The sequence below is a fragment of the Ischnura elegans genome, chromosome 2 (genome assembly GCF_921293095.1).
Source record: "Ischnura elegans chromosome 2, ioIscEleg1.1, whole genome shotgun sequence".
NCBI classification, from domain to species: Eukaryota; Metazoa; Arthropoda; class Insecta; order Odonata; family Coenagrionidae; genus Ischnura; species Ischnura elegans.
The window spans coordinates 143,480,152-143,504,959 of record NC_060247.1 but is presented as its reverse complement, the minus strand read 5'-3'; the positions used below and the strand labels follow the sequence as shown (position 1 = coordinate 143,504,959).

The following is a 24,808-nucleotide window of genomic DNA, read 5'->3' as shown; positions in this document are numbered from 1 at the left end:
CCACGACTGACATGGCCTTGGATTTAATTTTGTTGATGTGCGGAAGAAAAGTTTGTTTGGGGTCGAAAGTAACACCCAGGTCATTGATGGAGGAATCTATCGGAACAATTTCATTAAAAATAGTGTATTTATGAGGAGTGACGATGCGTTTTAAAGAAAAAGGTATGTATTTTGATTTGCTTGAATTAATTTTGAGTTGCCACTAAAGGCAACAGGCCTCGAGGGACTGCAAAGACTGAGAGTCAGAAGTATTCTCAACTCTTTTGAATATTTTGCAGTCGTCTCCAAATAGGATAATTCCGCATACCTTAGAAAGTGCATAGCTCGTAATATCATCAATGAAAAGGGAAAAGAGAAGAAGTCCGAGAACGCTGCCTTGGGGGACGCCTGAAAGGATGGGGATGCTTGGAGAAGACGCTCCGTCAAGAACAACTCGCTGAGTGCGGTCGGTTAGAAAATTCGATAGTATAGATAGGAAAGAGCCGTGGATATTGTAGCGATGAGACAGTTTGTAGATAATAAGGGTGTGATTGACGGAGTCGAAAGCTTTCGCAAAGGCAATATAGCAAACGCCCAATTGAGAAGAGGCTTCGAAAGCAGCGGTGATATGCTGATGTAGGATAGATAGGTTCGTAACAGTGGAGCTAGCTGGAAGGAAGCCATGCTGCTGGGGTGAGATGTAAGCGATAGTAAATGATAGAAGTTGGTCATGAATAACACGTTCGAATAAAATAGAAAGAATAAGGAGAGATACAGGGCGATAGTTACTTACATCATCTTTTATGTCGGATTTTAAAATGGGAGTAACAAGTCGTAACTCCCAGGTACTCCACTTCGTTTGTTGCCTTTCTGTTAATACCATCCACTGCATAAATATGGTTATAGTTGGAAGACTCGGCACAAAATGTACCGTCATGCATTTGCTCAGATTAAGTTCGAGTCCCCACTCTTGGCTCCACAAATGAACATTGCTCAAATCCGATGATAGAATTTCATAGTCAGAGTCATCACTAATTACACGATAGATGACAGCGTTGTCAGCAAATAAACGTATTTTACTGCTTATTCGGGAGCATAGGTCATTTACACTAGAACTACCGATGGAGTCATTCTGACTCCTCGCGAATTTTATTTCTCTGCCCTGACTCAAATTTTCCGTATTCCGGCCGTGACTTTTATTCATTTTTGACACAAAATAAGGCTTTGCGATCAAAATAGTTCTAGAAAGTAAAATAGTACACATTTTTCAAAATTTACCTTCGACTACCAAAGGGAGTCATTTTGACTCCCTAATGTATTTTGCTTGTCTATACGCCAAATAGTAATATTTGTTCAAGATTTTATTTCTTCTTATGTTAATAATTAATTTAAATCAATCGATGGCTTAAATATATAATTATTTCGCTTTTAGGCCAATATTTTCGAGAATTTGAAGGCATTTGTGATTTTACGGGTCCGTGTTTGGAACTACAAATCATATGAATGTCCTGATATCATTTTATCCTGCGATAAAGTGGTGAATATACCATTCATATTGAGCATTTTCAAATTCATGTGTTTAGAAGCCGTCGTGTCTGCCCCTCATCCCTTACCCCTCCCTTCTCCCCGCCTGTCAGACTCGCTGCAGCACAATACTGTATACACAGTATTGCGCTGCAGCGCTTTTATTTCGCCCTTGACTACGTGGAAGTTGATTTTCAAACCTGAAAAAGTACCTTTGTATCCTTCCATTGATATAATGATGAACCAGAAAAATAAATCACTAGAATGAAATAAAGTTATTGCCCTAGCATTGTCGGCTCTGACAGCGCTGGCTGTCGCGCGCCGCACAGGAAAACCGTGCGCTGTCCTTTGCATTAGTGAATCCAGTGAACTCTCTAGTGGACTGCAGAACTCTTGTGAAGTAAGGCTTTCATTTTTCCTGACTGGCAGTATGACCAGATTTTCATTGATTAATGTTTTGCGATATCAATTTGACAATATTTTAGTAATAATGATTTAAATGAACGAAAATGTGTGAGAAAACGAATACAACAGGGACGATTTCTTCAAGATTTCCTAAAAATCCAAACCTTTCGGTATCTGGATTACATCAAGTAATCCATAATTGCCTCCTATTACCTCTGAAAAAGTAAGTCACGCAAATCGATTACATTTCCACGACTGGCGATTGCAGAGCAAGGATCGACGCGAGGGAAGGACGACGAAAAATCAATGCGTTGGGGAGAGGAGCGTGCCAAAGGGAGAAAGGAAGGAAGGAAGCAGTCTTCATTCATTGGGCCATCCCCATCGACCCACACATACGTACGTGCACATCGAACAGAAGCGAAAAAAAGGATGGGAAGAAAACCAGTCCCCGAATATTGTTTCTATTCGATGCAATCACCGTCACCTGCTATCGCCGAATCACTTCACCAGACAGACCAATGAATTACCACCTGTAAAAATAACCAAACACCAAGCATTCATTTTTGGAATCAATTGCCATTTTATTATCTTAATCAATAAATTTCAAATTCTCTTTAACAAATTATGACAATTAAAATAAATAAACATTATCAGTCTCTTAGTGCAATGGAGTGTCCGATATTTTTAGTTAAAAACAAACGAATTGGATGGTTTACCCACGCGCGAATTTGCTACGTACAATTATCCGCGTGAAAAACACGGTGGACCCAAATCTAAGCCGCAAACAAACATCGTTTGGCCTTGAGACTTAATGACTGTCATTGCGAATGCCATTCTAATTGTAAATGAACCCGTTTGAATTCTATTGGCACATATATCGGAATAATGGGGATTCGAAGTACTAATACATGTTCTTCTTAGAAATTTCCATTCAAAATATGCGACAAAATGTTGTAGAAATGAGATGCACGCAGCAAAAAATAAAATGGTTCAAGTCACTACCATGCAAACATGGACACATAAAAAGTTGCCAAATGCACGCCAATTCGAGGGTGTGGAGATTGAGGGCGGAGTCAGGGGGGGAGAGGGAGGTAAGGACTGATACTTTGAAGCATTCATTGAAGAGGGAGTCGTGAGACAAAGAATGTGGGGGGACTGGAAGAGATGCGTGGGGGGATGACGGGCAGCAGAATGACTCCCGATTGATTCTCAGGCACTAAATTGAGCATTTGAATGAAGGAACCTCCTTTCCTTAACCTCGTCCACTTAGGAACTCAATTTTAGACCGACACCAAGAGCATCCATATTTTACAAAATATGAAAAAGAGATGTTGAGGTTTTACAAAGGCAATGCAAAGAAGGAAAGTGTGAAAATATTATTTAGCCTCACAGTTTAATTGATAATATAAACTCAACAAAGTTTTGGGCACATGAAACAGTTAATTCGCTGTTTCCGTACGATCTATAAAGCGCTCATTCCTGCTTCGAATGAATGGCGTGAGAGCAGTCGCAAATAACGGAGGCGGGATGTTCCGAGCACTGAGTGTGTTGTCTCTCTCTGTTGTTGCAGGTGCTTCTGCGCCGGGCGGGGCGAGGCCGATGGAGGAAGCTGGGGGGCCGGCAGCTTCCGGGGGCGGAGCGGGAGGGCGCGAGGGGCAGGCGCCAAGAGGCGCCGGCCGCCCGCGTGGCTGCTGGCCACCTCCTGGGCCCGCCGCCCCTCCTTCGGCGGCGGGCCCTCGCTCGGGGGCCCCTCGCCCGATGACAGCGAGGACCCCCCCCAGCCCACCGCCCCCGCCAACCCCCCTCACCACAACGGCCACGTCGAGGTCATCGTCACCTCGGATTCCAGGTGACGGCGCCAACGCGGAGCGGACAGCCTCAAGCGCCTCTTCCTCCACGGGCCCATCCGACCTCTGTGGGGCCCACGCCTCGGGCCTCCGCACCACGATGCGCGAAGGCTGTACCACTGCGGCCCGAACAGCGGACTCTTTGACCAATCGCCCCTGGGGTGACGCGGGCGATGCGATTGGTTTGGCGATTACGAGGTCCGAAGGCGGGAAATGCCAATGACACTGAGAATTGGAGGGAATGTGTCTTCGAAAACGGTTTTTCTGCTGTCACGAGCAGTCATGAATGGGCACCTCGCCCCCTCACGTGAGCATAGCCCAAATCAGGCCCAAATAAGCAACTGTTCTCCTCCCCGCTCATGATTGCCAGAGGCCATTGAAAAACCGTTTTCGAATATATTTACCTTCCAACTTTGTTTGGCGTTACGATTTCTTGTCTGCGGTGTAATTCGCCACTTTAAACGCCACGGAAAACGGAATGGGACATCTGTGGGAAATTATAACAGCCAGCAGTAATATATTATGAATGCGATTTATACCAAAAGGATTCATATCCTTTTTATGAATTTTTACGTCAAGTTTCCAAATTATCGACCAATAGCAGTGGCGTTGTCATTTTGTTATTTATCATTTCTCGAGAGAGTGACCGTATATTTGGGTGACAAAATGAAAAGTAAAGTACATTATGACTTTAGCCAAAAAGTATCAGCTTTTATCAAAAGTATCATTTAAATCGATTAAAGAAAAAAACGTTGAACCCGTGCGTCATCAATGTGTGCTATGGAAAAAAATATTCGGTATCCTTCAAGAATAATCGAAAGTTGCTCAATCATAGTCATGAATTAAAAGAAAATTGAACGTGACCATTAAATTAGCGAATGAGCAATTAAGAGCCTCCCTGACAGTCTATCTCTGGTAAAGTTTTGTGATAATTTTCCCAATATTATAAAACGAATGGATATTCAAAGCTGACGAAGTGAAAAAAATATGACTGCCCGTCACCGATTGCAATGGTGAGCCACGAATTCACCGAGTTGACAAGAAATGGCCATAGACTTGGACATAGAGGTTTACTCGCCCTAATTTATTTCATTTGACCCAAAAATGCGGTAACTCTGGCTGAAAGAGCTCCATCACCGAGCGGCGACAACGCGACCAATAAGAAAGACCGCCTCCGCCCGCCCTTCCAAACGCCAAACAATCATTCATTCGCGTCTTCCGAATATGAGCGATCACTATATTTTGGGAGACATCTAATGGGAGAGTGGCACACGAAATGGCTGGACTAGAAGTGTTTCCAGGGAAGGGTTCGCGGATCGTGAATTGGGATTGCGTCTGTCGCTTGCTAGTCCTACAAATGAACCTTCCCTCTGCGCAGCTACTGCCTTGACCTTCCGAGTGTCTATCGGATACTCGAAGAAAAGTTGTTTCATTGGATCTCGGGCGCAAATAAAAAAACTATTAACGCGTACTGGACGTCATCTATCGTTTCTCGGAGGAACTAACAGCTATGATCCGCACGCAATGAAGTTCAGTAGAGCTCTTTCTCATCTGCTTCGATGTTTCTTTCGGATTAATACGCGTAAAACAATTGACTACTGTATTCCGCGTTCAAAATATTATTTATTGAAAACATCCTTTTCTACACACAGCCGTGACGCCACTTTTCTGTGAGATTTTTTACAAAAAGTTCACGTGAACTCAAAATTGACCACACCAACGCTAATTTTACCGTTAATTTATTCTAGGGATGTGCGAGTACTCGAAAATTCGAGTCGAGTAGAGTAGTTGGTACTAGATTTGAGTGATTGGAGTAATATTACGAATGTCGAGTCGATTAGTTTCGGTTACAGAGCTGTCGAGGCCAGTAAGTTCAGAAATCTGCCGATATAAGGCGCTACCATTAAACTCGCGTAGTAATATCGTTTATGAAGTCGTTCTGATTCCTTAGGCCTAGGTAGATTCAGCTTTTGTATTCGTAGCATTCAACCACCATAGTAGTCGCCGTGGGTGCCGTATACCTTTTCGTCAGTCCGACCACCTTCCGCCCTAGCGGCGTTTTCGATATAATCGGAGTGGGCCACAGCATCGCTCATACTTTCTTATGCGATTCTTTTATACTCAAACATACTTTCTTCACTCAAATGCGGACTGAATGCGTAAAAATTGTTAGGTAACGTTTCAGCGGGCAATGCCGGTTTTTCCCGGCGTTTGACATCACAAGTAGTGCCATCTCTTAGCCTTTCTGAGCTCTAAGTAAGTCCGGGTTCTACTGAGGAGTTTGGATACATACATTGACGACATATTACTAGAGATTAATTCATTACAATTGTGCTTATGTAACTGTTTAAGACACATTGATTTTCATTCATCTCCCAATTGTGACTCAATTACCATCAACGCTACTCATTATACTTCCCCTTTTTGCACAAAGCTAAGCGTTCAAAATAGAAAATTCGTAAGGGGATTGAAAAAATGAGAATATGTTGGATCATGCTTTGCGGTTTTGCCTAGTTCAAGAGTTACCGTACTCGACTCGATACTCGCGAGTAGTTTTCAACTCGACTCAACGAGGTCAAAAAGAGCTACTCCCACATCCCTAATGTAATCATTATAACTAATGCGCTAATATTTCAATGAATGCCGCTGTCATGCGACGCAAGGCTACCAGATTAATCTCACGCTAAACGCGTTCTCCAAGCGGTTCCGTTTGCTGCAATTTTTTCCATAAACATAACTAACGGCTGGATTCGAGCTTTCGATCCAAAACCAGCAGAAGTGTCATTTTTAGAAGTAGGATGTCGAGACAAAATAAATAATAAGGCCAAGGCTGCCTCTTTGGATCTCGGACCTGTAAATACGAAAAACAAATGTTTTGATTGCTAATCGATGTGCATTCTCCCTAATGCGATGTGGATGTGTCCTTAAAAGTTGAGCGTTATGCATTGAGTGTATAAAATTGATGTACATACATAAAGTTGATGTTAATTTTTAATGAAACAAAAGACGGGTATTAACATTAGTTGTTCCTTACAATTTTCTCTGATTTGTAAATTTATTTTTCCGACAGTGTGTAAGAGTATAACGATGTCTGTCAAACTTGTAACCCATTACCCATAACACGATATGAAACTGATGCTCTTATTTTATTTTAACACTTTCGGCTAGCTTGTATCATCCTCTGAAGATCTCCACCTGAAGAATGAATCCTCTGCAAGTACTGGGATCTTGCGACATAGAATTACAGATGAAAAATGCTGCGCAAAACACTCGCCATGGAGACGCTCACAAATCAAAAGTCAAGTTGCTACCCCAGGGGAATCCCAGAAATTGCGCCTCTGGCCATCTTGGCAAAGACGTCTAGCATTGCGCTCCACTAAAACGCACGCAACTTTGACTCTTCCATCGGCTCATACGATGCAGCTGAGATTTTAACTCGGAAAAACAATTGCTCGGATCTCATATGATTGTTGCACCTCAACATTCACTTTTCCTGCCCTCATATTTTCTCACTGCACATGATTGGAGCGAGAGAAACGTTCGAGAGAGCAGGCGGGTGGGGCCACGCTGCATGTCGACCGCTCCCGGGCACGCCATTGCTCAACGGGAAGTCTTTAGATCATAAGAGACAACTGCAGCAGATGCTCTCGACCAATCAGAAGACGCCATGCACCAGCGACCAACTCACAGTTATCATACTCGCAAGTGCGTGCTCGTCCGCCTGCATCGCATCAATGCGCGCACCTCTCTCTCTTCCCCTCTCTCGCGTCTCTAATGTTTGGCGAAGGCCGCTCTCTTTCCTCCGTCGCCTTCTTCAATAAAGGGTCTCCATTCCACGCTGAGAATACGTCCAGACTCACTGTGAGCCACAGTTTTCTTCTCCCCGTTAATGGCTTCTCAATTCCCCAATCGCTTACATATCGTGCATATTCTCACTGTTCTAAACTCACCCAAAACACGCATTCGAAATAAGAATTGCAAAAATGTTCTGGGCATGTTTATTCATTTATTATTGCAATTTTTTTGCTTGCTTGAAACAAGAAATCCTACCCGAAAACATTTTTAGCAGATCACTATAATATAAGATATAACTTCATGGAGGGTTGAATATTTTCTCTCTTTTGATTGTTAATTATTTATTATTTTTGTAGTAATTTTTTAAAATTTTAATTTCCCTTAAGCACACAATTCCTTATTTTTCTCTTCACTTTTTTGCATTTGTTTTGATTTTGTCATCGAACATTTGAAAAATCTTTTCTTCATCATCGAATGAAAACAGAAGGGTCACAAGGTCTGAAAGATACAGCAATGACTGACGAGTGATTTACTCTGGCAGTGCATTTTGATTTTAGTGTGAGCATTCTGTAACGTGGGCATTCACCTTAGCCATGAGCCTAGCCCAATATGCGGCAAACGAAAGGAGATAATGGAGTAGATTGAAGAATCAGAAGTTGAGTTAATGTGAATGTTTACTACTATTTGAGAGAGCGTTGCGCAGTGACGTCACGGGATGTGAAGGAAGGGGTGGAGACGAGAGGCGGCTCAACTACTCGGCCCCATGAACGCCCCTTGCTCGTGGAATTAAGGAGACTGCCAACGGCGAAGGTTTTTCGCTCGTCCAATGCATCGATAGGGAGTTTTTAAAAGCAACCATTGGGAAACGGAGACCTGACGGAGAAGTTGAATTTCGGAGAGGATGTTGTCGCGTGAGAGCGATGAGCAAGAGCGCAACGGCGGGTAGAACGGGATGGAACGGAGCAGTTGCTCAGCATGGAAGGAGGGTCGCAGGGCCAAATGACTGCTCTCCTAGCGCGAGAGTCCATGCACGCGCGTGAAGTGAAGTGACGGCCCAAAATGACCTTCCAACTCGGCAATGAACTCACTCCTCTATGCGCGTCCAACTTGAACCGCTGCAAGCACACCGACAATTCGGTGTGTTGACGCGATGCTTCAATTTCTCGATTGCAAGTTCGCTTCGGCTGGCCATGTTAAATGGTGGCATACCTGGTAGACCGCGAGCATGGAAATCCGGGTTCGAATCCCTAATTCAAGGCAAATGATTTGTTGGCAGAAAACGTCTGCCCATCGCATCCTCACCCATTTGCGTTCATTCCCTATGAATGCGTGTACATTCCCTTGATTGCTGGTCAACAAAATGGTAAGAGATATGGAATATGCCCACCAACATTGTGATGGACACATGCCCATCCCCAGGCACCTACACACACACACAGTCATGCCAAATTAACAAGTCTAAATACGGAATAAAAATAGTATTTGTAAAAGCCACAAAACATAAATATTTACTGAAATTAAAACGAAAAAAAATATTTTAAATTCCAAAATGGAATGCTTCACACGATTAAGCCTCAACTTATCATTTTTGTCTTTTTCTATTTTTTCGAATGACCTGGAAACTTGAATAAATACAAAAACTAATATTAAAAACTGTAAATTTCGAGGCGACGAAATAAATTCATAGAATGTGTCATTCACTGTTGTACACCCCCAAAAAAGAAGTCATTGGCCATCAGGGCCGGGTTCGTCGCCCGGGAGCGCACCCCGAGATAGTGGGGTCGGTCGTCGTCTCATTCTAATACGCAGAAAGAGGGAAGAGCAGTCAATTAGCAGCAGATTAACAGTCGTTTTCAAAAAGCCTTCATTTATGACTGAACAGTACAACGATTTTTTCCTGGATAACAGTTGTTCAAAAAGGTATTTCTTCAGAGAAGAATGGGGATTTTCAGAGATGTAAATGTTTCTTTGCTAAAACCGTCATTTCATTGAATAGAAAAAAGTCAAAAATGACCAAAATCGTACATTAACCGTTTAAACTAACACCCAGCGTTGTAACACTGTGTACATTAAATTAGAGCTCATAAATGGTGTTTTGATCTTTGGACAGATAATAGCTTTTTAATCTAAGTGCTGTAAAATTTCTCACAGGATATGCCGAGTTAGTTATAAGTTGGTAAATGGAAATATAAACGCAAAGCTCTGCTCGATTTCAAAACACATCACACCTCACTGTTTTAATTTAATAGTTAAGGTGTAAAATTTTGTAAATGAATGCGATAAGTTCCAAAATATTTGAGCTATCATGCAGGAAGCTTACAAGTGAAGAAGGTTTATGCAAAGAGACATTCTATGCCGAATCGGACAGTGAAAAGCTTTCATGCGAGCGATTCTTATAAAACACAGTCTCAAGAATCGATGTCGATTGAACGTGGAGACTGCAGGCGTGGCACGCAAGGGCCGCTGCTACCGAATTGAGCATAATAAGTTGGAAGAATGGACAGTTCGAGGGGCCCAAAGAATGCTACATGAAATTGCTTTAGCTGAATGCTCAACTGCCGATGAGAGAGAAGGAGAAGGCAGCTAAAAGCACGGCTCAACTTGGCTCTCACACTAATACCAGAATTATTCCCTCGAAGCGATCATTGGAGACTTCCAACTGCTTTAGGACTATTTATTACAAAGGTATTGCAATCTTACTTCACGTTGGCTACTCAAAAAATCAAGCGTTAACCGACCTCATGTTGCTGTGAACCTGTAAGTCATCTTGCCGACTTCTCGACTCTTTAAGTCACGTGAAGTTAGTAGCTGTTAAGTGGGCTTCGCTCTTCATTCCTCGAACTCATCATTCATTTATTCCTTCATTCACATCAATCGATACACGACTATATAACACTCTCAAGTCATCGCCGATCACTTTATTCATCAAAATGGTAGCGGAAGCCGATGGAAGTCTTGCTGCATATCCGCAAGTCTCCACAGTGCGTGCATCTCTTGACATTGTGTAGAGTCCACGCCATGTCAACGACGACGTATTATAGTTTAGACATATCGTACAATTTGTTACCCAGGAAAGAGGTTATTCTTGGCTTAAAAAAATTAGAGATTTGTCAGCAAAAAATGTGAATTTCAGAATAATACAAATCGTTAACAAAAATTGAAAGATATTTCTTATATTCAGCCATACGCTAAAAAAGAAAGTCGTATGCATCTTGAGTGAAAGTACTTTCAAGCAGCAACCACTGCAATGAAACCAACGCTTCGCTTACGGCCCTCCAGAGAAAATGGACCCGAGTGTCAAAAAGCGTCAGCTAAATTCTTTGGACGTTAACTTTTAAACGTACTCAACACTTACTAATAAAGCCAGCATAACTATTTTTTATTATTAACAATGCATAACCAATTTCCATGCAAATCTTGTATTGTAGGCTGCATTTGAAGGGTTTCACCGCGTCGTGGTTGCGTTGGGGACAACAGTTTCTCCTGCATTCCAGCAGGCGTCTTCAGGTCGAAGTGATTATGCCGTGTTTTGGCCTACCGTGTTTTGGGCGTGTTTTGGCCGCCGACCATAATCACTTCGACCTGAAGACGCCTGCTGGAATGCAGGAGAAACTGTTGTCCCCAATGCAACCACGACGCGGTGAAACCCTTCAAATGCAGCCTACATTACCAGCGCACTGCGGAAGCCTTCGCACCAACTTCAAATCTAGTATTGTTGATTGCAAAAAAATTGCGAGTTCTGTCAGCTAAAAACGAGAATTTCAGAATAATACAAATCGTAAACGAAAATTGAAAGATACTTCATACATTCAGCCATTCGCTAAAAAGGCAAGCCCTCTAACTTGATTGAAAGTACTTTCAAGCAGCAAAACATGGAAAATCTGCAATGAAACCAAAGCTTCGCTTATGGCCCTCCAAAGAAAATGGACCCGTGCGGGCCCTAAGAACCATTCACAACAAATTAGATGGCACATTTAACCTTCAAATTTTTCATTAATGTGGAAAATTGCAAGCTGGTCGGCGAAATGGAGCCGGAGTCAATTCATCATTAAACGTTCTCACACTCTTCAATTCAGAGATCGATGGTTTGTGTAAGGAGAGCGAGGGATTACCACCGAAAATATTAACAAAGGTCAAACACCCATTTCGTATTTTAGTAAAATACGGACGACACTGTGTGTTACTTAAAAAACAACGAAACGACGAAAGAAACTACAATTCAACGAGATGGAATAACCAAACACCTGCAGCTGATAAAAATCACAAACGTCCGGAGGGAATACCCACGCCCTCAATGAGGTAATAGCCAATAATAGGGTGGTTTCCTTTTATTTTTTTAGTGCCTAAATCGAAAGATTATTACTCCTGGAGTACGTGTTTCACGCTTTTAGATTTGTAAATGACGATATCTATTTTTCGCGATAAAAATGAAGAGTGAAAATTTTCAAGCGCGCGAAAACGCGACGGGTAAGTATGAATGCCGGGAAAACTCCCGTGTGACGTCGTTCTGGTTTCCGCTGCCGCAAGTGAGGTGACCTTGAGGTGAGGCTCTGAGCGCTGATACGACGCAGGATGCTAGCAGGTAGCAGAGTGCCATGCTAGCTGGTACCGCTTGGCTTAAATAAGGATTATTAATACCTTATCAAACGAAGAAAACTTTCCGACCTTAGCCTGTTTTAATAGGTGATTATTAAGACATGTTTCCCTGAGCTCTGTGCCTCATGCATGCATTGGTAACCTCAGACGATGTGAAACTCCTATCTACTCGTATAGAAACTAGGTCCCTGTGACGTCACGTGGAGAGGCATCGCATGGGCGCCAATCAGGCCTTCATCACGTCTCCATTTATACAGTTTGCACGCATAGTGATAATAAAACTACCTTTTGGTTTTTCTGTGTTGCTAAGCGCGAGGATGTCGAAGTAATTCACTGAAATATCACCTTTGCTCTGAAAAATGAATTTCATGAATCACATCTGTAAAACACACTCAACAATATTGCTTTGAAAATGAGGGTGTAAGGAAGAATGACAAGTGTTACACTGTGAAACATTCGACGTCAATGCGGACATAAAACCTTGTATGTCATATATGTGTAAGTAATCAACTTACCTCTTCTGATAGCTACTGGAAGATGCATCTGAAATCGTTTAGATCTCGCAGATAAGGATTACCGACGAAAAAGGTGTATTTATCACATTTGGATTATTTTAACATCCGCTCCATCCCATGCACTGCAAACCAAGGATATATGTCACGTTAGTTCGATTTAATGTAGGTATTTGATTTATAATGTTTATATAATGTTTTAGTGAGTCATTTTCATTGAACAGTGGTCAACTAAGGTTGAATCAGAAACACAATGAAACACCCGAAAATTATAGAGTGCCTATGATGGCAGCAGGTGGAACGAAACCCTTAGGACGAGCTCGCGGGGTACACTCCTGGGGCAGGGACTGTAAGCGTTAGCTTTTCTCCTCTACCACCAGAAGGGGAAGGACGGGAAGGAGCAAGGAAAGGAGGCGCCGCCGCGATGAGAGCCCGACGACGCCTCCAGGGGAAGGACGGGGAAGGAAGGGAGAGGACGAGGAATCCTGCACCGTCACAAGGCGGGCAGGTCCTACCATCAGCGAAACCAAGCATACGCTATTAATATTCTACCAATTCTAGTAGATTTTCTTATGAGGAAGAAAAATCTATCGATCGAATCGGTAGATCCTATGATGGCAGCAGTTAGACATCAAATTGACAAAGAGCATTACCCCTATCGAGCACAGGCCGTACCTACTCGATTAGTACCTTTATCAATTTTAAAGTGCCGTTTTAACGATGAATGATACATTTAGACATACTTTTTCCCTGAAACCAAACCAATTGGAATGAGATTTTGTAAATAAAAATTCAAACTTTTCAACACTAAATACCTAGAATAGTATAAATTTACCAAAACTTCAATGCTAACCCGCGGTCGTTCAGGCTGTAACATTTAGCGGAGAAAATGTTAATGAAACCAAAATTTTAAGAAAATTATGACAGATATGCTTAATTAGCCAATAGAATTATTTCCTTGAAAAAATAATGAATTTAATTTTAGCACCATGTCCGATGCTAATATCATATTTCTTTAAAAGAAAAGTTGTACAAAAATTTTGTTTTAAACTAAATTAATTTTCGCTCCTAGTGGAGGTGGGGCAGCTGCCCCCTCCTGCTCCCCGCTGGGTTTGCCCTCCACGCCACTTGGCGAGTTGCCCTTGCTCCGTTCTTTCCGCTCATACACCGCCCCTCCGGTGAAGCAATCTCCCGTCCAGAACAAGCAAGCATCGGTCCACACCGGCGACTCTAGGCCAAACCAACCTCTTTCGCTGTGATTTAAACCAAGTATTTTGGATCACGCCGCCGTCTGAGCCATCGCACTTCACACTTCTTATCTCCATGATTGAACGCCGAGCAAGCGCTGAATAGCAGCAGGGATTTCGTTGCTGCTCGCTGCGCCGCCTGGCGAGCAGCAACGAAATCTCTCTCTCTCTCCGTAGGAATACGGCTGACTCAAAAAATTAGCAGAAATGAAAAATAGTTATGTGGAAATGCTCATTGCCACGCCTAAAAAGAAGACAGAGAATTTAAAGTAACATTGTTCGAAAGCGCTAAGTTTGTCAGCAAGAGTATTTTTGGAACGACTGAGGTAGAATTTTGAGCCATCACAATGATCGGCAATGCACGCCACTGAGCAATTTGTAACAAGTTGCACGTCACTGATTTCAAAATAGATAGCAACAATCGTGCAGGCGCATATTAAAACTCTGTGAACACCGATCAGAGAATCAGCGAAGAGAACTCCACAAAGAATTTCTTTACGAATACAAGGCCTAAAATAGCAGTAAAAGCAGTTTTTACGACTTCCATGATTGCCTTTAAAGATATCATATTTTAATGACAGGATAAAACGAATTCAATTAAAGATATGCTGCGTAGATTGAAATTAAGTCTTGCGTAGAGCGCAGATGATGTCCGTTATACATCGAGGAGTAATGTGAAGGTATCATGGCGTTTTCTCTTCATAAGTTTAGCGCAAACACCCGCATTCAACGTCCGAAACTTAAGGTAGAGAAAAATCCTCTTCAAATGGCTTGGGTCAAACATCACAAGATCGCATACAGAGGTTTAAATTATTATTTCCTACAGGGTGATGACGTATACGTCTGGCGATGATTTATTCCTAAATAATACCCTGAATTCACTTCGGCGGGATTACCTGCATGGTCATAATGATCATCAGTTTACTTCAGGCAAATGCATTCTTAGTTTTAAGCTAGAGCTAATGAAAATGAAGAAATTTAATCTCTTTCCGACTTAGATTGTGAATTTATTTCTGCCAAAGATACCTAAACTTATTGCTAGGCATGTTGAGAGAGCGTAATACACACGTAGATCAACATTGAGCATTCTTATATGCGTATCACAATCATAACCTAGTAACAGAGTCAATAATTATCATTTCATACATGAAAACCTGCCACTAGCAGATGGAAAGAACTTTCCAGAAAATCACGCATCCCGAGACAGTAAGATGAACGTGACGATACTTAATAATTAAAAATCCATTCAGCAATTTAGAAACCTAAAAAGGCCGTTTTACACGGTACACGGAATCGCGCAATTTGACGTACATGCGAAGGTGCAATCAAAATTGCGTCGTGTAAAGCGGTGAATTGCTGGAACAAATGCGAGAATGCGTGGACGTGAGATGGCAAAATAGCCCCTGGTCTAATTTCGTTCATGCATTCGCGCAATTCCACGCCATTTTAGAAATAAATTCAGCTCTAACCTGCGCAATTCCGTGCCCCGAGTAAGACGGCCTAAATGATAATATAATTGAAACCTATAATAGAATTTGTAGTTTAAATGATATTAAAACAAAATATAAGTGGTCAGAGTAGATAAAAAATCAAACAAAGATTATATTTGCATCATGAGGCAATTTCATAAACATTATGAGTCCGAGGTTATTTTTAACCAATTAGATTTTAAGATTATCCTTGCCATATCTGGTTAAATCTGCAGCCACTATCACTCTCAGAGTTGTATGTAACTAGTCAAGAGATGGTTTGTGCACATAAATCGGTGGATTGTCTGATCTGATGTTTATCGTCTCCTGTCCAAACGGGAAGCGAGTTTCTGGCGGCATTTAGTCATCGCAAGTCTCATATAGTTACGATATAGGCCTACACATGTTCTTCGTTGAGATCGCTGCAGCCACCTAGCTCATTCGTGCAACAGCACAACTCGCTGCAGTTTCCAGCTATGTTCAACCCATGTAAATGGCACATTTATGCGAGTCAAATGAAAGCTTGTTTACAAATTTCAGTTTAGTGCTTGACCTGCTCGAGGCCACTTCCGATTACTCAGGAAATGAATTACAAGTTGTCGACAGCCGTTGCAACACCCAGAAACATTACCACTTCAATTATACCCTACTCGTGAAGTTTTTGCAATGATTGAGCTGATACTTTCCACTTCTAAATTTAACTGGAAGTCATATTTCGGCAGGACTATAAATCATAAAATAGACAAAAAAAGATCGAACCAAAGATCGTTCAATTCAATCGTTTCGTGACACATAAATAAAATATAGACTCCATGCGCCACTATCGCTCATGCCGAGGTTCAAACGATTGTTTACTCATGGAAATCTACGCATCCATTTGGGTGCAAATATTATTCACAAAAAAACACATATGTACACACCCAAAAGATAGACTATGTACGTTCCTATTTTGGGCTGACGAATAATAATTTGACAACTAATTTAATCAAGTGCAGTATTTATCGTAATGCGTAATCGTAATACGCAATTGCGGTGACTCTAATGACACATGATAAACTATGAAAGCATGTCAGAAAATTCAGTCATCCTCCGTATGTCTTCAATTACAACAGGTAACTCGTAACTCAATTGACTCAACAAGTCAGTAACACAAAAATGAAGGGGTTTCAAGAAAAGCCACCCTACGGTGCAAAACTATTTCAAAACAATTGAAAAACAAAAATGTTATTAATGAGAAATATAATTCAATTGCAATGCTAAGCCCCTTGGCTTATCTTCACTAAAAACGGGCAGAAGTGTACTATAAGAATAAGTGAAAATTCCTCAGACGGCTTTGAAGATTAGTTCCCCGAATTCCGCGTCTGCTGAGCAATGCTGCCAAAAAAAGCGACATCGCACAGTGGGCGGAAATCGGAAAAAGCCGGACAAAATTACAAAATGGCTTTTTTTGAGTTATAAACTTGAAACTTCGCAGGTATACTCAAAAATGATTGAAATTTATTAATATGTACTTAATTTGACATAGATCCTACCCGTTACTGAGATACAGAGGCTCAAACGTGAGCAAATTTCCATAAAAACGCCCGTCTTCAATTTTCTCTGAAAATCTTCCAAAGTAAGTGAATGGTGAAGTTATGGGTGGATTCTTGCCGAATAAAAAACCACATAATCTGTTAGCATGGTGTTTTTTCTTTAATTTTCCGTAATCTTAAAGAATACAGCCCATAAATTCTTACCGTGCAGTAACAAAATGGCGGATACTGTTTTTAGACAAAGTTTTACATTTAGGTAGAGTTTCAAATAGGTTTTCGGCAAGGTCGCGCAGAGTAACTTATATGAGAGCATTGCTTGAAGATTTTTTGAGGTCTTTATGCAGTTTTCTATGAAATAAGTTTGCGTCGCCGGAAATTACATTGATTTTTCGATCGCGCGGCAGGGTTCTTCTCCGCGCGTCGGGAGTTGGATTAGCCGCGCCGCGGTAAGGTTATTGAAGCCGTATGGGTTTTAACACTCAAAATTCACCGTTTTTACGTTTTGCTTCAAGACACCGATTCTCAAATGGTCTATGGTGAAGACAGTGGAGGTTGTTCATGCGATGTACTTGCACGTTTCATCGAAGTTCATTTCGTTATCTTTGGATACGATCGAAGACCATGCTTCTATTAAAAGCGTTCAAACCTCGACAAAGTGAGTTGTTTTCCTGGGACTCATACAAAAAGACCTACCAGAAAGATACCAGCTGAGACCCTTATACCTTCTTCAATCACCGATCCCTGCCACATATGATTTTCTGAATGCACATTGGATATGTCGTATCGATTGGAATTTAAACAGTAGCATTTGATAATTTTGATTTATTTTAGTTAGGAAAGGAATGCTAAGAAAAGTTTCAGCTAAAATTGATAATATAAATTAAAATAACTATTTCGAAAAAGATGTTCGGGGATTTATTCAAAAACGTACTTACAGGCAAGTGGAAGTTTGAAATTTCTACGCTCCACAAGCAAATTAAAATCACTTTAACAAATTCTGCGCACTCAAGAGAACTTAACTTTCCTTCACCACAGTCAAAGTAGAACTGAGGGTATGATACACGTTTTAAAAAATCTAGAAGTTCCCGTGGAATTGTCTACCTAAACTACCCTGTCTTCATCGTATCTGCTTCAACAACTTTCTAGTGCTTACTGTCCAGGGCTCCGCTCCAGGGTGTCATAAAACGACCGTTTTCGAAATTAGAATCCTGAGGGTCAGGGATCGGTGATTGAAGAAGGTATAAGGGTCTCAGCTGGTATCTTTCTGGTAGGTCTTTTTGTATGAGTCCCAGGAAAACAACTCACTTTGTCGAGGTTTGAACGCTTTTAATAGAAGCATGGTCTTCGATCGTATCCAAAGATAACGAAATGAACTTCGATGAAACGTGCAAGTACATCGCATGAACAACCTCCACTGTTTTCACCATAGACCATTTGAGAATCGGTGTCTTGAAGCAAAACGTAAAAACGGTGAATTTTGAGTGTTAAAACCCATACGGCTTCAATAACCTTACCGCGGCGCGGCTAATCCAACTCCCGACGCGCGGAGAAGAACCCTGCCGCGCGATCGAAAAATCAATGTAATTTCCGGCGACGCAAACTTATTTCATAGAAAACTGCATAAAGACCTCAAAAAATCTTCAAGCAATGCTCTCATATAAGTTACTCTGCGCGACCTTGCCGAAAACCTATTTGAAACTCTACCTAAATGTAAAACTTTGTCTAAAAACAGTATCCGCCATTTTGTTACTGCACGGTAAGAATTTATGGGCTGTATTCTTTAAGATTACGGAAAATTAAAGAAAAAACACCATGCTAACAGATTATGTGGTTTTTTATTCGGCAAGAATCCACCCATAACTTCACCATTCACTTACTTTGGAAGATTTTCAGAGAAAATTGAAGACGGGCGTTTTTATGGAAATTTGCTCACGTTTGAGCCTCTGTATCTCAGTAACGGGTAGGATCTATGTCAAATTAAGTACATATTAATAAATTTCAATCATTTTTGAGTATACCTGCGAAGTTTCAAGTTTATAACTCAAAAAAAGCCATTTTGTAATTTTGTCCGGCTTTTTCCGATTTCCGCCCACTGTGCATCGGCGCGATTAGCTATGACGCAGCCGGCAGAGTCCAAGCAATCCGAACTGATCTCAATTGGTATCAAATGAAGTAAACCCACGCAACACTTGGCCTATGTCGAACTCTGACTACCGCAAAATATAACTCCACAAAATTGATCATTCCTAGCGTAGCAACTACATTTAACAGCTGAAATCCTAGTAGTGAAATGTTGTAATAGAGTAGATTGAAGGGCTATTGACTTAGGTATTCTGTTGGGTGAACAACCCATAATTGCGCGAACAGCGCCCGAAAAGTGATTAGCTAGTGTTGGAAAACAGTTTTCTTTCTCGGGGCACAAAAACGTCTTAAGAAAACTTTTTACCACCACACGTTTCCCACCAGAACTCATAGCATAATGAAATAAGCTTCACTTCGTGGTAAATAACTTTGATATCAATTGAAAAGCCGTTAATTCATTAGGCATAGTCCTTCAAACACGTTTTGCATGGACAATAGTCGACAGCGCTTTGAAATATTCAATCAATTTGAGAAGCAAGCGCCTCGTTCGATGAATGCGACCCCATACGATTCCATCCTTCCTAAATCACTGTGACAGAACGAAATTCGAAAATCAATACATTTGAATAATGCATAAATATATTTGGGCTATTCACGAAGGGAGTCCCAATACTTCCCTAATCCTCCAGGGAAATTTCACATAGCTTTTGGAGAAACAATGCAGCTTGATACGATAGGTCATTTCACAGAAATATACTTGACTTTTATCGATCGTTTTAATCGTGAAATAATTTGCTCGCACGGTAAAAATAAGTTTGCAAACATCTAAAAGATAGAGCAAATATCCGTGCGACAGCATTGCATCAACAGTTCCGTTTGTACTGAGGTTGCAGAAGGGAAGTGAAGGGCTTTGCGATGCGGCGCACGAGAGCAGTGGACAAGCGAATTGACCGACGAGAAAGCACCGAAGATGACGAGAGACGAAGATTCAGTTTTTGTGATGTTTGCAGTAGCAATCGAATTTTCCCGCGGAAGTTAGCCACGCCAGAAAACATTTTCCGTACGTTGGGTCGTCGAGACGTCAGTTTGAGGGCACGACGAAAGGAATGCAGGAGACATTCCAACGAGAATTCCAGGGCCGTCGCCTGAACACCACAGCGGAAGGGAGGAATGCTGGAGAATCCGCAGGCTGGAATGCGATGGCGACCAATCACAAATCCCACTCCTCTGGCTCATTGGCGGATTTCTTCATGTCTGCAGAGGACGCTCTCTCATCTCAACGGAGCTTGAAAAGCAAGATACGGCACACAACGGAAACAAAACAATGAACAGCCTTTTGTAATCACAACTGATTTCGAAGCGGAAATTTCCCCTCTATCGGCTAGTTTCTTCCATTGCCACTGTTCCATAGTAGCAAATTATTAAATTCCCCGCCTATTAGGTATACTGAAAGTAGTTCGAATAAATCCGTTATAGTTCACCCTTCCTTGGTAATTACGGTATGCTAAGGAAAAGTCACACTTTGCAGGATATTCCTCACTGAGTCTCATCCTCATTTATTGCTAGAGCAGTCTGTCATCTACGAATAGTTATATACGGAACAAATCTCCAATAATGCAGCATATTTTCGTCTTTTTCATAGGCATAAGACCCACTTAAGAAATTTCAAGGATGCCTTCCGTAATAAAAAATCTGATTCCTAATATTCTTAATACTCCATGACACTACTTGAAGAAAATATATGAAGCAACGTCGATTCCTGTTCCGAGACCCGACCGAATTATTATGAGCACCGAAGCCTCTGATCGAATTCAAAAGCTTTTCCGACAAAAAATGTCCAATTATTTTCAATTAAATATTGAATTGAGATCACTTTTTCATGAGAGAATCACGTCAAAAAGCATCAGCTAAATTCTTTAGACACTAACTTTTAAACACACTCAACACTTACTAATAAAGCCAGCATAACTATTTTTTATTATTAACAATGCATAACCAATTTCCATGCAAATCTTGTATTGTAGGCTGCATTTGAAGGGTTTCACCGCGTCGTGGTTGCGTTGGGGACAACAGTTTCTCCTGCATTCCAGCAGGCGTCTTCAGGTCGAAGTGATTATGCCGTGTTTTGGCCTACCGTGTTTTGGGCGTGTTTTGGCCGCCGACCATAATCACTTCGACCTGAAGACGCCTGCTGGAATGCAGGAGAAACTGTTGTCACCAACGCAACCACGACGCGGTGAAACCCGGAAAACGCAGCCTACATTACCAGCGCACCGCGGAAGCCTTCGCACCAACTTCAAATCTAGTATTGTTGATTGCAAAAAAATTGCGAGTTCTGTCAGCTAAAAACGAGAATTTCAGAATAATACAAATCGTAAACGAAAATTGAAAGATACTTCATACATTCAGCCATTCGCTAAAAAGGCAAGCCCTCTAACTTGATTGAAAGTACTTTCAAGCAGCAAAACATGGAACATCTGCAATGAAACCAAAGCTTCGCTTATGGCCCTCCAGAGAAAATGGACCCGTGCGGGCCCTAAGGGCCATTCATAACAAATTAGATGGCACATTTAACCTTCAAATTTTTCATAAATTTTAGATAAAAAACTTTACGAATTTCACATTTGATTTTAGTGACAACTAGTTTCGTCGCTTCGTCAGGTTTAAATATAGGATACAGGGAGATACAGTATACCGAGTGAGAAACTAGCTGTATTAACTAAAATCACAGGTGAAATTTAAAAAGTTTTGTTTTTTTTTATTCCACATGAAGAAGCAATTCACTAAGTGACGCAGCAAACCATCATTTTTTTCGTAAATGAGAAAAATTTCACGCTGGCCGGCGAAATGGTGCCGGAGTAAATTTATCCCAGATTTTTTAGCAAATTTTAGGTCTTTTTTCCATTAATATGCACTGTACGAGGGGATTAGGCGCTGATTATCAGTAGAGGCGATTAAAGTAAATAATGATACATTGAATAATCATCGAAGCAAGAAAATAATAAGTCTTCCCGTGTTTTTAATTTCTGAGCATGCCTTTTCAACGGATTATCATTCTTTCATTGATTTGCACCACAGGGTAGACCGGTCAAGCTTACGGAGATTTATTTCAATGAATTATATATTTTTTAGGCTTTAGCTGAGGAAATTTGAGAGGTTGTGCTCTTGAGAAGTAGTGAACAAAGTCAATATCTGTGTATTCAGTTGCTAAGGTATTTGTGTTTTCAGGCTTCATTACAACGTTTTTTTAGGTCCAAGACTAAATGAGGCGTAAAGTCTCGTTCCCGGAGTATGTGAAATAAATATTTAATCAAATGGAAATGATTCATTTTTATATTTATACACTGTTTAAAAATAAAAATAATTGATTAAAGGGTATTTCATTGACTAAATAGAAATATAGGGCTTATGATTAATTAAACACTAAAACTAATTCATAATCACTGATACAGATTTTATAGAGACAAAAAGTAAAGCATTTCCTTCTGCACACTTGTCATGGTGCCATCTTTTGCTTCTGACGCATTGAACCCAGTCTTGCCCTTTTCTTGGATTGGTTGAGTGCTTTAAAACAATGAATCCACGGCCAGTTTTCATCTTCGTCATCGAAGTCATTCACAATTTTCTTTTTTTCAACCACCTTTTTTTTCTTTTCCAGTTTTTGGTTTCATACTTTTCCTTTGCATTCTTCTTGCTCTGCTTCCATGGTAACTAGTAAACTTGCACTCGTTTGAGCCATAGTTTCTTCTTTTTCTTGGTACCTCCATTCAACATTCAAAGACGATTTACAAAACTAAATATTCTGAAAATATTAAAACTTTTAGCAAGTGCGGAAGAAACAAGATTCAGGGGCTCGTGTAAACGTGCCCCGTCGCCATTTATTTTTAACGTACAATGAAAATTCGTAATATTTCTGTTCACACAAGTTTAGTTCTCAAAAAAGGAAAAATTTCGCTAGTGTTCATATATTTGTTTATCCCTGTCCAAATATTATTAGCTTACACTTAGTTTCCAAGAGTTAAACACAAATTTAACTCACTTTGACAGATAACGTGTTATCCTTTCCTCGTGCGAGACCAATGTGAGAATTCGACACGACTTGAGGCGACTCACTCATCGCTCGTCTCGGAGAAGAGCGGAAACGTCTTTGTCCCGCCCTCAGTCATTCTGGAATCTCAGCCTTGCTCTATGTCCGAGTCGGATTTTAAAAGTCGGGGGACAAAAACGGACAATTACTACTTCTTTCGCTGTGAATCAATTTTTTAACCAATGATTTCACAACTTAACCTGGCCTGCGGAATGATAACATGGCAACAGCAAAGGATTACTCTGTTTCCATGGCTCAAATGTTTAGCAGAGAGGAGACTTATGCCTAAAAGCCAATGGGGGCTTGTGGATCGTGGCGACTGGTAAGCTAAATATAATCACAAACCTCAGTCCTTGCTCAATTGTGAAGTAAACATTACAAACTTACTATCTCATGAAAAGAAAGAAAGAGGATCAGAACATAAAAACGATGTTTCTCAGGCAAATCACTGTGTCATCAAAGATGTCCATTCCTACCGAGCAAATGGACGCAGCAAGGGTTTGCTTCGTCCTTTTATGGTTCAATATTTTGAAGAAGGGGAAAAAATGCGAGAAAAAAATGGAAAGCTTACAATTATGAAAGATAAAAAATTATCGTCAGTTGTTTTCAACGCAAATTAAAAACTTTAAACTCGAACAAAGAAAACTTTGAAATAACATTTCATGAAGTTTCCCTCTTGTATTACGCACACTGGAGCATTGCGTTTATATATATCATTATAAGCCACAAGCTTTCGCTCCATTTGGCTGGCGCGGATATCATCCCGGCGATATTGAGTCCAGCAAAGGAAAATGTGGAGAGGTAAGCAGTGGTTGAAAAGTGAATGCCAAAATTAGGATCCAATCAGTTCGCTCCTGTAAACCGTGGCTGTGTATTGGAAGTTAAAGCAACAGCAGAGTCATAAATATATGTCGCAACACTGAAAAATTCAATTTGAATGGGCCTTTCTCCTATTAACACAGAAATGAACAGCTTCTTCTGATCTTCAAACGTATGCTTGGATAAATGGTTCGTAGCTGCATCATGGAACTACTCTATAGAATTCACAAACTGGCCCTTAGGGTACTCATTGAGGATCTCAACCATCAACCCTTAAACTGGCCTTTATTAATATTCGGTTTATATTTTGATATATGGTGCGACGCCATTCAGATTTGCATAAATACGATCCAATTGCTTCTCTCCCACTCCAACCATAAGACCCTGGGGCTATTTTGATCATTTCAGAACCTTTCCAATCTAGTCTGCATTGTGATTCTATGTAGAACGGTTTTCTCGCACCATATTTTACCTTGAACATAGCTAAAAGCGGTGTGACTTGAAATAAATTTTTAATTGATAAAGCTTGAGCGATAAAATTGACGTCAGTTCATATTCTTAAATGAGTCAAAGGCCTCTTCTACACACCTATTTGGATCATCTAAGTTTGATGAAATCGAATCAAAAGGGATTTTCCTAACGTGGATCGCCTCTGGGAGTTCAAGCTCCACTACCGTATATTTGTTGATGGCATTTTCCTCCCTTTGATAATCACCCTTACCTCCGAACATTTTGCCAAATCAGTAATTAGTCTTGATGGATTAATTGAGGAACGACACAGCTGAGAACTATGCATACTGATATTACAAACAAATTTGATCCATTTGCTCTTTTATTATAAGTAAAAAAGTCGTGAATATTGACAAGTAACCCTTTTAAGAATGTCTTAGGATGATTATCTCACAACATTCAAA

The 24,808-nt window shown here is 40.8% G+C and overlaps 1 protein-coding gene across 1 annotated transcript in view; it reads left to right on the top strand.

Annotated features, from left to right (window-relative positions):
* LOC124154734 (probable G-protein coupled receptor No9) overlaps positions 1 to 6,891 on the top strand; it is a 43,777-nt gene extending 36,886 nt beyond the window's left edge. The window contains exon 3 of the mRNA XM_046528629.1: positions 3,479 to 6,891. Coding sequence (XP_046384585.1) covers positions 3,479 to 3,761 — 283 coding nt within the window. The 3' untranslated portion in view covers positions 3,762 to 6,891. The remainder of the gene's footprint in view (positions 1 to 3,478) is intronic.
* Positions 6,892 to 24,808: the final 17,917 nt, after the last annotated feature.